The sequence below is a fragment of the Notamacropus eugenii genome, chromosome 3 (assembly GCF_028372415.1).
Source record: "Notamacropus eugenii isolate mMacEug1 chromosome 3, mMacEug1.pri_v2, whole genome shotgun sequence".
Taxonomy (NCBI): Eukaryota; Metazoa; Chordata; class Mammalia; order Diprotodontia; family Macropodidae; genus Notamacropus; species Notamacropus eugenii.
In genome coordinates this window covers 432,002,817-432,015,722 of record NC_092874.1, presented here as the reverse complement: position 1 = coordinate 432,015,722, position 12,906 = coordinate 432,002,817, and the positions used below count along the sequence as shown (strand labels likewise).

The 12,906-nt window shown below is 41.3% G+C and overlaps 1 protein-coding gene across 4 annotated transcripts in view; it reads left to right on the top strand.

The window, feature by feature from the left end:
- Nucleotides 1-12,906, top strand: part of IFT122 (intraflagellar transport 122) — a 78,735-nt gene that overhangs the window by 13,350 nt on the left and 52,479 nt on the right. For all 4 annotated transcript variants that reach the window (XM_072598415.1, XM_072598414.1, XM_072598413.1 and 1 more), the window contains exons 2-5: nt 4,558-4,624; nt 6,710-6,794; nt 11,203-11,281; nt 11,861-11,937. In XM_072598415.1, coding sequence (XP_072454516.1) covers nt 4,558-4,624; nt 6,710-6,794; nt 11,203-11,281; nt 11,861-11,937 — 308 coding nt within the window. The remainder of the gene's footprint in view (nt 1-4,557; nt 4,625-6,709; nt 6,795-11,202; nt 11,282-11,860; nt 11,938-12,906) is intronic.

Here is a 12,906-nt window from a genome sequence, read left to right as displayed (position 1 = left end):
TCATTACACAATATCAGTTCTCAAACATGGATTGTTAAATGAATTAATATGATACTAAAAGAATAAAATCAAGAATATTTAAGAAAAAAAATCACTCTAATATCCAAAAATCTAGAGAGATTTGACGTAAATCTGTAAGAATAAGAATGCAATAAAAGGTTAAGGGATATAAAAAAGTTTTCAGAAGACATGCAAGTTATAAGCAGTCATCTAAAATGTGCTTAAATTGCTCACTGTTGGAGAAAAGCAAATTAAACCAAATCTGAGTTATCCTGCTGTCACAGATGTAGATCTGGAAGGACTTCAAAAGTTATCTCCTGCAACTGTCTCGTTTAGATGAGAACACTGAGGCTCAGGAAATTTGTGAGTTGTTCCAGGTGATATTGATCATGTCCAAGGTATCTTCACTGTCATTACATTAGAAAAGGTGGTAAGATATGGAAAAATTAAGCGTTGGTGGGGATGTGAGAAAGCAGACACATTAATTTACTGCTACTGGAGTTAGGAGCTGGTCTGTTTTGCAAAATGATCTGGAATTTTTATGCAAGAAAAGTTACAAAATTGTTTATATGCTTTGATTCCACTGTCTTCCTTATTGGATCTATACTCCAAGGAGGTTACTGACAAATAGAAGTACTCACGCTCAGACTATTTCCAGAAGCAAAAATTTAAAAGGAAAAGTTAGAAACAGATTATATGCCCAGTGATTAGGGAACAGCTGAAGAAATTGTGGTATATTAATATAATAACATAGTAATGCATGGCAAGGATCAATGAATGAGAAGAAGTTATGGAAACATGGGAAGACTTCTGGGGAGCAATACAGAGTGAACAAAGTAGAAGCCAGCTGTCTGAACAGAGGGAGCTGTAATCATCAGTGAAATACAGCAAAAACAGTGCACACCTAATAGATAAATAGTCAGAGGATAGGAACAGGAAGTTTGCAAATGAAGAAATCAAAACTATCAATCACCATTTAAAAAAATGTTTCATATCATTAATAATTAGAGAAGTGCAAATCAAAGTGACTTTGGAGTTTTATCACATACCTGTCAAATTGGCAAAGATGACAAAGAGGACACTAGCAAAAATGTTGGAGGAGCTATGGAAAGACAGGTATGCTAGTGCATTGTTGGTGGATTGTGAATTGGTCCAGCCATTTTGGAAAGCAGTAAGGAAGGATACCTCAAAATATACTAAACTGTGCTTGTAGTTGACCCAGTTATACCACTACTAGGCCTATACCCCAAAGAAATTAAAGAAAGAAGAAAAGATCTATATGTACAAAAACATTTCTAACAGCTCTTATTGTGGTAGCCAAAGGTTAAAAACTCAGAGGGTATTCTCCTATTGGGCCAAGGCTAAAGTAATTGTTGCATAGGATTATAATGGAATATTACTGTGCTAGAAGGAATGATGAAGGGGACAGTTTCAGAGGAAACTGGAAAAACCTACATGAACTGAAGCAGAGTGAGCAGAAGTAGAAAAATTTATGCAGTGATAACATTGAAAGACAACTTTGAGAGACTTTAGCTCTTTGATCAACAAAATAATAAACCAAGAGTCCAGGAGAATGAAGATAAAACATGTCCTTTACCTCTTGGTAGGGAGAGTGGTAATGAAATGAAAATGCAGAAAAAGACATGGCTAATATGAGAATTTGTTTTGTTAGACCCTACAGCTAAGTATTTAGGGTTTGCTTTATTTGTTTTAAAATGTGCTTAGTGGAGACAGGATTGCATAAATATTAAGATTAATAAAAAGGCTTGTTAATTGAAAATAAAAGTTTAAAAATTAGACAGAATTGATATTAAACATACACTCATCCTTTTAGCAAACAAGTATTGGGTTGCTTATGCAATCATCAATCATTCTTTTATGCAGTTTGACTTAACTGTATTTGAGGATTATATGTTAGAGAAGATTCAGTTTCAGATATGCTGAAGTTTTGTATTATGTGTCTAAAAATTTATCAGTCAAGAAAAAGAAAGCATAGGATGAGAGAAGAGAGATATCAACAGATCAACACTTTTACTCTTTGATAAAAACTAATAAAGTAAGACCACTTATTCATATAAATGTTTTTCTAATTTCTAAAATATATAGAGAACTGAGTCAAATTTACAAGAATACAAGTCACTCCCCAACTGATAAATGGTCAGAGGATACGAACAGACGGTTTTTAGAGGAAGAAATTAAAGCTGTCCATAATCATATGAAAAAATGCCTCAAATCACTATCAATTAGAGAAATGCAAATCAAAACAACTCTGAGGAACCACATCACACCTATCAGATTGGCTAACATGACAAAACAGGAAGATGATAAATGTTGGAGAAGATGTGGGAGAATTGGAACACTAATTCATTGATGTTAGAGCTGGGAGTCGATCGAACCATTCTGGAGAGCAATCTGGAACTATGCCCAAAGGGCTACAAAAATGTGCATACCCTTTGACCCAACAATATTGCTTCTAGGGCTGTATCCCAAAGAGATCATAAAAATGGGAAAGGGTCCCACGTGTACAAAAATATTTTTAGCAGCTCTCTCAGTGGTGGCCAAGAATTAGAAATTGAGGGGTTGCCTATCAGTTGGGGAATAGCTGAACAAGTTGTGGTATATGAATGTAACGGAATACTGTTGTGCTATAAGAAATGATGAACAGGAAGATTTCAGAGAGGCATGGAAGGACTTATATGAACTGATGCTGGGTGAAAGGAGCAGAACCAGGAGAGCATTGTGCATAGTAACAACCACAGTGTGCGAGGAATTTTTCTGGTAGACTTAACCCTTCACAGCAATGCAAGGACCTAAAACATTCCCAAAGGACTTGAGGCAAAATGCCATCCACATCCAGAGAAAGAACTATGGAATCAGAATGCAGAATGAAGCAAAATATTTTCTCTTGTGTTATGTTTTGTTTTGTTTTTTCTCATATTCATTTATTTTAATTTCTCTATGCAGTGTGACTAATGTGAAAATGTGCTTAATAAGAATGTATGTATAGAAACCATATAAGATTGAATGCTGTCTCGGGGAGGGAGGGGGAGAAAATCTAAGACTTATGGAAGTGATTATAGAAAACTGAGAACAAATAAATTACAGAAAAGTTATATAGAGAGAGTATATTTTATATAACTAAAGGAAGTTGCTCAAGAGCCTGTGATGGCAATCAAAACAAGATCTTTTGCTGTTTTTGTTTTAGTATAATCAGGTGCCTCAGGTTGAATCTTGCCTTTATCAATCAAGAGTCTTTACAAGGAGTAAATTACAGAAACAAGAGTTTCTTTAACTAGAAACAGTGTATGTATTTTTATTGTTAATTATTTGAATGTGATTAAAGATCTTTCCCACCCATTGATGGGCCTGCCCACTGTGGGAAGCTTGATTAGGGGAGTTGTTTTGTAGGAGAATCCCAAATACCTTTTGTTTTTTCTATTGAGGCACTTAGTCAAAGGGTTGTGATGCCCTCTGGCTCTAAAAAACACATACATACTCTCAGTTGAGGTTTTACTTTGGGACCTAGTTTTTGGTAAGCAGGTTTGAGTGCCAGATGAGGACTCTGGGAAATGGCTAAGCAGCTCCCTGCCTTTGAAAACTCACATGTCATGCTTCCCTCTCTGGTAACTATGGTCAGACAGTTGGGGTCCAGCTGTCTGTTGAATTCAGGCAGAGGAAGCCATGTCTGTTGATCTTTTGATTTCTCTGTATTTTCTTTGAAATTCAGGGTGCTGACTCTCTGAACTAACTGAATGATATATGTACTTGGTTAAAGGAATGATACATATGCTTGATTAAAGTGATTGTTAACCCCTTGAAAGTTGTTTTCTTTCTGTGAATGCAGATGTAAGAGCCTGTGCTGGCAGGCCCCCTGTGTATTTTGGGGTGCTTACTAATACAGGGCCATGTTTTGAATAATGTTATATTCCAGCACCTTCTTTCTATTGGGTTCTCAAAAATGTTTGTTGTTGATGCTATTGATAAATTGTGCAGACAAAGGAAAGTTGAGATCTTTGTCGATTGGAGCATGCATTAAAATATCTGTAATCATTATATTAGCAGTAATAATCAGGATCTGATCATACTTTGATATCATCTTCCTCCATATTTGACGTTATGAGATGTATATCTTAATAACAGATTATTGTATTTATTTAGCTAATGGTACTAGTATTGCTATATTCCCTAAACTATGAAAACAATATTAATAGTAATGACCGTCAACGCTGCAGATCTTCATACAGATCTTCAACAGCTAATTCTTCCATTCTTTCCAGCTGTATCACATAAATACTGGAACAAATGTCCAGTGTCTTTGGCTACCATAAATTGTCCCTGGGCACGTAGAGCTATGGACACACAGCATGTTGCAGAGTGGGTAGTGCTGAAATGTGCTGGAAAGGGATAGTGGTTGACTGGAATTTGAAGCCAAATATAGTTCTTACTCTAGTTTTTCCTAGGCGACCTTTGATAATGAAATTGAAATCTATTTCCTGACCATTGGCAGACCTCACCATTTGGGTTCCTAATCTTCCTTTTGTCTTGTCTCCTGTTTAGTATATATGACCTTGCATTTAAGCCTGACGGAACTCAGCTGATTTTGGCTGCAGGAAACAGATTACTGGTAAGATTTATTCGGCATTTCCTTTTATAAAGTGCTTTTTCTTTCCTTCTCCTAAGTGCTCCTATAATATGACCTTTTTTGAGATAAAAAGAAGAGGGTAGAAAAATCAATCATTACTTTTTAATGGGGATGGAAATGGGTTATTTAAAATAGGTAGGCATGGAATCAGATAGGATCCTGTGAAATAATATTTTCACATCACTCATTAATCTTTCTTTTTCTGCTCTGAGATAACCAGAAGCAAATAGAAAATAGCTAATGAATACTTGCATGAGCAGGAGTTGGCAGCAGCTGATGGTTTCTTTTCTGTGGGAAGAATTAAAGAAACAGGGTAGAAATGGGCTCTGAGAGTGCATGCCGTCCATGGGACTGCTCTCGGCCATGATGGCGCTCACCCATTTTGGGAGGATCAGAATGTCTCCAGTGGTTCATCTACTTCCAGAAGCTCTTCTACTTCTGGAGTAAAAAAAGTTCTTTATGTGGAACCTAACTTCTCCTTTATGTTTAGCCTAAAACTTACAGGATACTTCATCCCATGTGCCCCTCCACTTAAAAAAAGTTCACCCATTTCTTCTTGTTCAGCTTTCCTTGGAAATGGTGTAATTAAGTTTTGTTTAATAACTATACGTCACTAGAAACTAGTTAATTGCTCCCTTTATTTCCTTCTCAAGGCTAAACAATCCAACCTCCTTTAATGTTTCATTTTTAAAAAGTGGATTTTCATTGATTTTTTTTTAATCATCTACCTATCTTCTTCTATTTCTGCCTTCTCTGCCTCCCAGAGAACCACCTTTTATGCAAAGAATAGAGAGGAAGAGAAAAAAAGATCCTGGGAAACCAAATGACCCTTTGACAACATCTGATTTTATCCTTTGATGTTTACTAAAGGGTCTTCTGGAGCTCTCTCACACTTTTTTTCTGGGGTGGGGGGGGGTCCCTCCAAGCCTGACCTCTCTGTGGTTAGTTAGTTCATTTCAACAAACATGAATTAAGCTTCCCCCTCTGCCAAGTGGGGTGGGGGGCTGTCCTCAGGAAGCTGTGATTGGGCTGTGTCCCTCATGAAAGCAGAGATGTCCGTAGTGTCAAAGTAAAATGAAATTGTTTATATTGGAGCTTTAGAAACAGGAACAGTTTAGAATCACCCTGAACCTTGACAAATGATCCCCCTACAAAATATCTCCCCTGCCCTCCCTCTGCTCTCCTCCTGCCCTGTCCCATTTTATAGATGCTCTGTGGTACCTAGCGATGGCATATGTGAACCAGCATGCTAATGGGGGGCAGGACTGGGAATCATCAGTCCAGTTGTTGAGTCTCAGCCCTGGCCTGACAGCTGTATATGCTTGGTGAAATCACTTAATCACTGAGCCTCAACACCTTGTCTGTAAGGTGGGCAGAAGATACCTGACTGCTTATCCAGGGTTTTTGTGAGGGTGATGTGAGAGAATCTCCATGGGAGCATGTTAGGCTGTGCGCTGAGTTACAAATCATCGCCAGCCTGGATTAGGCTGTGAGTCCTACAGGGTAACTTCTTGTCTTACATCTGAGGGGACAGGTAGAGTTTTTCTAATTGATTAGCTCAGGTTTAGAGGTGAGACTGCATGGTACGTTGGGCAGAGGTCTGGGCTGGCTCAGGACTGGTCACTTAGGCTTTCTCTATCTAAGGAGGAGAGGCCCTCCAGTCTTGGGGTCACAGGGTCCTTGTAAGACTCTGGATTTTGGTTAATAGTGTTGCTTAGGTCAGCAGACTCTGGAGAGCCTGAACCACCGCCGTCTGCTGCGTGACCTTCATAATCAGCTCCTGCCTCCACCCATTCCATGTTGACCTCCAATGCCAGAGCATTGAATGTAGTTTCAGAAGACCTGACTGTTGGGGGTGCTCTCTGGCCACTGTGATGGTGCTTTAGGACTCCTGGCATAGCTGCGAGAATTCTACGATAGACTGGGAGCTCCTCCAGGGCAGAGAGCCTTCTTAATTTTGTCTTTTGTCTCCAGCCCCTGGCATGGCATCTGCCACCTAGTGCAGCCATAAGAAACATAAAAAATGTTTCATCTTATGAATAGGTAACTTATCTTCTTCTTCTTTAGGTTTATGACACTTCGGATGGGACCTTAATTCAGCCGCTGAAAGGGCACAAAGACACTGTGTATTGTGTGGCCTACGCCAAGGATGGTAAGGGGCTCCTGTGGTTTGTTAGCCTCCTGCCAGCTCTCCAGGGCCACTGGCTTTTGTTCACATCCCTTCTGAGACCCTACCCCGCCGGGTGCCCCCAGCATTTAGTGAAGGCAGCATTTTAGGAAAAAAGTCATCATCACACAATGATCTGTAAAGAGGTCTGTTTCTTATACTTCATTGGATCTGTGATTTTTTTTGGATAACAATTCCATGATTTTTCCTCAACCATTCAATGTTGTCCCCGCCTTGCAGAGATTTTAAAAATAGATTCCTCAGTGCCCTCACATTGTGTTGTTTCTAGTGGATCTCCTCTGTGTGCTTGTCCTAGCCTAGTTCTCTTCCTGACTTCATTTTAAAAATGCCTTTTCTGCTTCCTTCTTGAGCCCACCCAGAGGCCAGTTACCAAGAGTTCTGCTCCTTTATAGGCCCTGTCCAGACTTCCTCTACCACTTTCTCTGTAGTATTCTGAAAATGACTCTGTATTCTAAATGATTGTTTCCCCAAGTTATTCCATCTGTCTAATAATCAGAAGGTCTAGTATTAGGTGGCAGAGATGACTCTTGGGCACTCTTAGCTTTTCTGTTGTAGTGACTCTTGAAATGGTGATAATTAGCATCTTTACTAAAAAAATGGGAAATGGATTTTTAGGTCAGATTGGGGCTGTTGGCATTGTCCAGAAGATCTTTTTGTCTTTTTTATTTCTCCTCTTTTGATATTGAATTTGATTGTTGTTCTAACTTCACAAAGACAGCTGATTTAGAACTGACTCCCAAGTGGCAAACCAGTCCTTTTCTGGCTTTTCAGTTTTAGTCATTTCCATTTTTGTGATATTAAGTGCTGGTTGTCTTTAGGATCTCTCCCACCTGTAGCCTATCTGCACAGGGCTCCTGAGTGGTCTACAAGCCATTACCTCATTTGTTTCTTATCATGAGCCAATTCTCCAGGTCAGTCTTCACAATGATGTTGCTGAATGCCAGCGTGTCTCTTGACTATACTTATGTAGAGATACAGATAAAAACATAAAGATCTTTTCTCCCTCAGTATCCTCTGCCGCAGATGCACCATTCAATCTAATTCAGTTTAGCAGGTGTTCATTAAGAACCTACTGTGGGCAAAGTACTAAGATAGTGTGCAAGGTACCACATGCCTGGTTTCAGGGGATATGGACAGAAGTGAAAACTTATTCCTGTTCTGAGGCAGTTAGGGGGTGCCATAGTACACAGAGCCCCTGAGTTCAAATCCAGCCTCAGACACTCACTAGCAAGGTGATCCTGGGCAAGTCATTTATCCTCTGTCAGTCTCAGTATCAGCACTTTTGAAATGGGGATAATAATAGCACCTGTTAGTGTTATTATCTGTAAAATGGGGATAATAACTGCACTGATGCACTGACCTCCCAGGGCTGTGGTGAGGAGCCATTAAAATGATCATGGTACAGCATTTAGCCCAGTGCCTGGCACACAGTCAGCACTATGTAAACAAACACCAGCGCTTCCTCTTACTGAGGAGCACACCTTCTCTGGAGAACAAGGTGATTGGAGGGAGAATGCAGGCAGCGAGGTGGATTGGGAAGGGCCTACCGAGGTGCTTACACTCATCCTGCATTGTGCCCCTCCATCTCTGCCCTCTCTCTTTCCCTGCTTGGAATCCTCCTGGGCCTCCCCCATTCAAGGTTACTTCATGCCCACAGTGAGCATGTTGTTTCTCCAGTTGGAAGGTAAGCTTCTAGAGGGCAGGTACTGTTCTCCTTTGGTCCTTGCATCTGTAGCGCAGCGCCTGGTGCACAGTGCCGGGCACACAGCTGTCGATTCACACATGCCTGTTCATTATCAGAGTGAGATGCTGTAGTGTCCCCCATAATTGTTTCTTGTTGGCTTTGGGGACTTGCTTAATTACATCGGCTATCACAGCTCCTTAATCTGCTTCTTCAAGGAGAACCTGAGGTCAGTCCTTTTGCTTAACCGCAGCTTGCTTGTGTATTCCGGCTTTATTTATAGTAGAAAAGCTGTACTGAAATGTTCAGTTCCTCTAGAAGCTTGTATATTTATTCATCGTCAAACGTGAATCTCTTGTCAGTTGTAGTAATTGTTAAATCAGCATCTGTAGCCGGTCTAGAAACCGTAACCTTCTCAGCCCTGTCTGCTTCCTTTCTCACCATTCTGTTAATGCTCCTGAAGAAGCCAAGGAGAAGGCACAGGACGAAGGCCATTGTGTTTGAGTGGGTGTGGTCAAAAGTTGGTCACATGATGACCAATGCGTGGATGTTGTCCTTCTCTGTATGTAACTTTGGAAAGCTCAAAAGTTGGATCAGAAAGTCCTCAGGTTCTCTTGCTCAGTGTGCCTGCAAACCCTTTCTAGTGTGGTTTAGAAGCGTCACAACTGGTCGTCTGCAACATAGTCCTTGAGAGCACAGGGACCCTTCACACCATGTTAAAGCACTAGAGCTGATCTCTTGTTATATATTTTTACTTTTTCAAGTTCAACCTGGAAGGGTGGGTGGCATCATGAAGTGGAAAGAGAGCAGGATTTGGAGGCCAGGCCAGGGAGTGAAACCTGGACTTTCTTTTAATTCCACTCATGTGACCTTAGAAAATCTGTTAACCTCTGTGGACCTCAGTTTCTCCATTTGTAAAAACAAAGAGGTTGGACCAAATGATCTGTGAGTTTCTGTCTGGCTGTTAAACTATTAGCCTAAGCTTCTGTATTGTATTGAAGAAAAAGATGGCAAGGGAGATGCCAGTCATAGAACCAGAGAATGTCTGAGTTTTAAAGTGCCTCAGAGGCCATCCATTCCAAGCTGTACTGAATAAGAATCCAACTTTGGAACCTACCCATCCTTTTTCTGTTTTTGAGGCAGGGATGCACAGAATGATTCTTGGAGAGACTCAGTACCTGCTCCAACGCTCCCCTGCCCACAGTCATCTTCAGGCAGCTTGATGGCTGTAAGAGGGGTCCTAGGGTGGTAGAGCCAAAGTTGTTAGGGAAGGCCCACAGGGAGCCTCTTGTCTTATTTTACAGATGGGGAAGCTGAGGCACAAAAGAGGTTCCCTGAGCTGGCCAGAGGCATACAGTTAGTAAGTGGCAGAGAGAGAATTTTAACACTCCAAGTCCAGCAGTCTGTCCACTTTACAGATAACCTCTGTCTCATCATCCTTTGTGATAAATGTTGGTGCATAGATTTCAGTTATCTTTACTGGGGTCCTGAATATTGCAGAGTATGATGTATTCCATTAAATGGTGTTTCTTGTGGCCTTTCACCAAAATTCAACAACTCCTTATTAAGCACCTTTCAGGTGCCAGGCAGTGTAGTAGGTAGGGAGCCCCCAGAGACAGAATTAAACAGATACTGCCCTCAAGAAGCTGGACACATTCTTCTGGACCAAGACAGCATTACCTACCTGAAGAAACTGACTGCTGGGTGCTTTACTCACCTGCCTCTCTTGGGAGTACCTGCGTGCTCCCTTGTCTAGTGTTGGTGCCTTTAGTCACAGTGAGAATGTCGATGTTGATCAAGCTCATTGCCTTTACACCTACTCTGTTTCAGGTAGATTAAGAAGGCAGCTGTTTGCAGACCTCGCTTTTCTATCTCCCAGCTGTACGTATCCTCTCCTTCCACACACTTGCCCATTACTTTGTTCAGCATTCTTATTCATACCATCATATTCTGCCTTCTGCTGATCTGCACTTCTGATGTCCTCACTAGGAGAGGCTAAGCTCCATGCAGGCAGGAAGTTTACCACTGTGAATCCAAAACCACCAAATTCAAGAATGGGGGGTTTGGATGCTACTTCTCCACTATGATGTCATTTCTGAGACAGTCAAACAGTGTGGAACAAAGGATCCTTTAAAAATGTGTTGAGAACAGGAAGGATTCATTTTCAGCTCTCTGGCCTGGATGTGGCACATACTAACCACTTCATAAACGTTTGCTCTTGAATTGAGGAGCAGAGAAAGTAAATGTCTTGAGTCAAGCAGGAGGTGAGACCACAGTAAGCTGGAAGTGATTGAGAAAGACTGCTGAAGGAGGTGGGCCTCGTGTTGGGGCCTGTAGGACAGGGAGGTTGTACAAAGGAGGAGAGAGACTGAGGGCCTTCTACATAACAGGGAGTCCAAGGAAAGGGGAGGGTGAGGTGACCAGGGCGGCAGCACCATGGCTCCAGCTTGGGTCCACTGTGGCTTGTTGTGGTTGATGATGCAGTATAGTGATCAGTGCTGCCTACAGAGTCCCCGCCCAAAAGGGAGACCATTTTCTAGTGGTCTCTATATTTGTCAGGTAGGGAAAAGGATCCCTTTCTGACCCTTTGGCTCAGGAGTGCAGATTTTCAATTGATTTTAGTACTTTGAGATGGTTGTTTAAGACAAATGTGAATTAACCTGGAAGGTTTTCTTTTTGAAAAAATTTTAGGCAAGCGTTTTGCTTCTGGATCAGCTGACAAAAGTGTTATCATCTGGACAGCAAAACTGGAAGGTATTCTGAAGTACACGTACGTAATCTTTTTTTCATTAATTTGATGTCCTTTTTGAATGATCATAGCAAGAGACCTTTAAATCTTTCATGCAGAACTCTTTTACTGTAAAGGTTAGATCCCTGAAGTTAATTTCTGTGTGTGTGTATGTGTGTGTGTGTGTGTGTGTGTGTGTGTGTGTGTGTGTGTGTGTGTGTGTGTGTTTAGGAGGTGGGATGACATTCCTGTAGTCTGAGAGGATGAATGTCCAAAGTGAAAGAGTGAAATTGGAGAGCTGAGATGCCATTCACTCCCAGCATGGCCTCCCTGTTACACATCCTCAGTTTTCAGAGTCATTCATGTGCTTGTCCTGTAATTGGACTTTGATAGGCAGTCTCTTTCTACATGTTCATCCTGTTTGCACATCTACCACAGGCAGCAAACACTTGTGCAAACCCCAGGAAGTCTCGGGGGGAATCTAACTTTGAGGCTGTATCTGTGTGGGTCAGGTTTAGAAGAGCTTGAGGGTATGATCTAGGATGGCCTTCTTGCTTTGAGGACTCTTCAGTTGGAACTCATTGAAATGTGGTGTGTCTGTGTGTGTGTGTTTTCTTTCAGACACAATGATTCCATACAGTGCGTCTCCTACAACCCTGTTACCCACCAGCTGGCATCTTGTTCCTCCAGTGACTTTGGTAGGTTTGGTTTCTCAAAGTTCTGTCCTCGAATGTACGACGGTGAATCAGGAGTGGGTTCAAAACCACCAAATCCAAGAATGGGGGATTTGAATGCTACTTCTCCACTATGACATCATTTCTGAGACAGCCAAACAGTGTGGAACAAAGGGTCTTTTAAAAATGTGTTGAGAATAGGAAGGATTCATTTTTTTTAAAAGTTTAGTACTATTTTGTTTTTTCCCAATTACAAGTAAAAACAATTTTGAACATTCATTGTTTAAAAATTTGAGTTCCAAATCCTCTCCCTTTCTTCCTCTTCCCCCCTCTAATAGGAAAGATTCTTGTGAGAGGGTTGCTCTTATAGGAACACAGGAGGACCTGAGGAAGGGAGAGTTAACCAGTATGATGCCCAGAGGGGCTGATGGAGCGCAAAGAAAAGGCACAGATCATTGGCTGTATCTCAGTCACAGGAGGCATCTGCTTTTTAGCATAGTCGCCTAATGAGTTCTCTCCAATGAAATCAATGTATACTAACAGTGACAATAATTTGCTTAGTGCTTTAAGGTTTGCAATGTGCATGACATATATTACTCCCTCTGATCCTCACAAGAGCCCTGGGAGGTAGGTGCTGTTGTTGTCCTTGTTTTACAGCTGAGGAAACTGAGGCTGAGAAAAGTTAAGTGACTTGTCCAAGGTGAAAGTAAAGTATCTATGGTAGGTGTTGAGTTTGGACCATGTGGCCTTCACGGGACCAGGACAGAAGACCTGGGTCTCAGAGTGGCCCTGGGCAAACCATTTAATCAAGCTAACCTTCTGTTTCCTTCTCTGGAAAAGAGGGTCACTTGTACCTGACCGACCTCATGGGGTTGTAGTTGGAACCAAATGAGAAGCCTTCACTGAAGTCACTTTATAAGTCGAGGTGGTGTTAGGAAGGCTAAGAAAAGGGAAGCCACAGCATGTATAATCTAAGAGTAGACAGCACAGAGG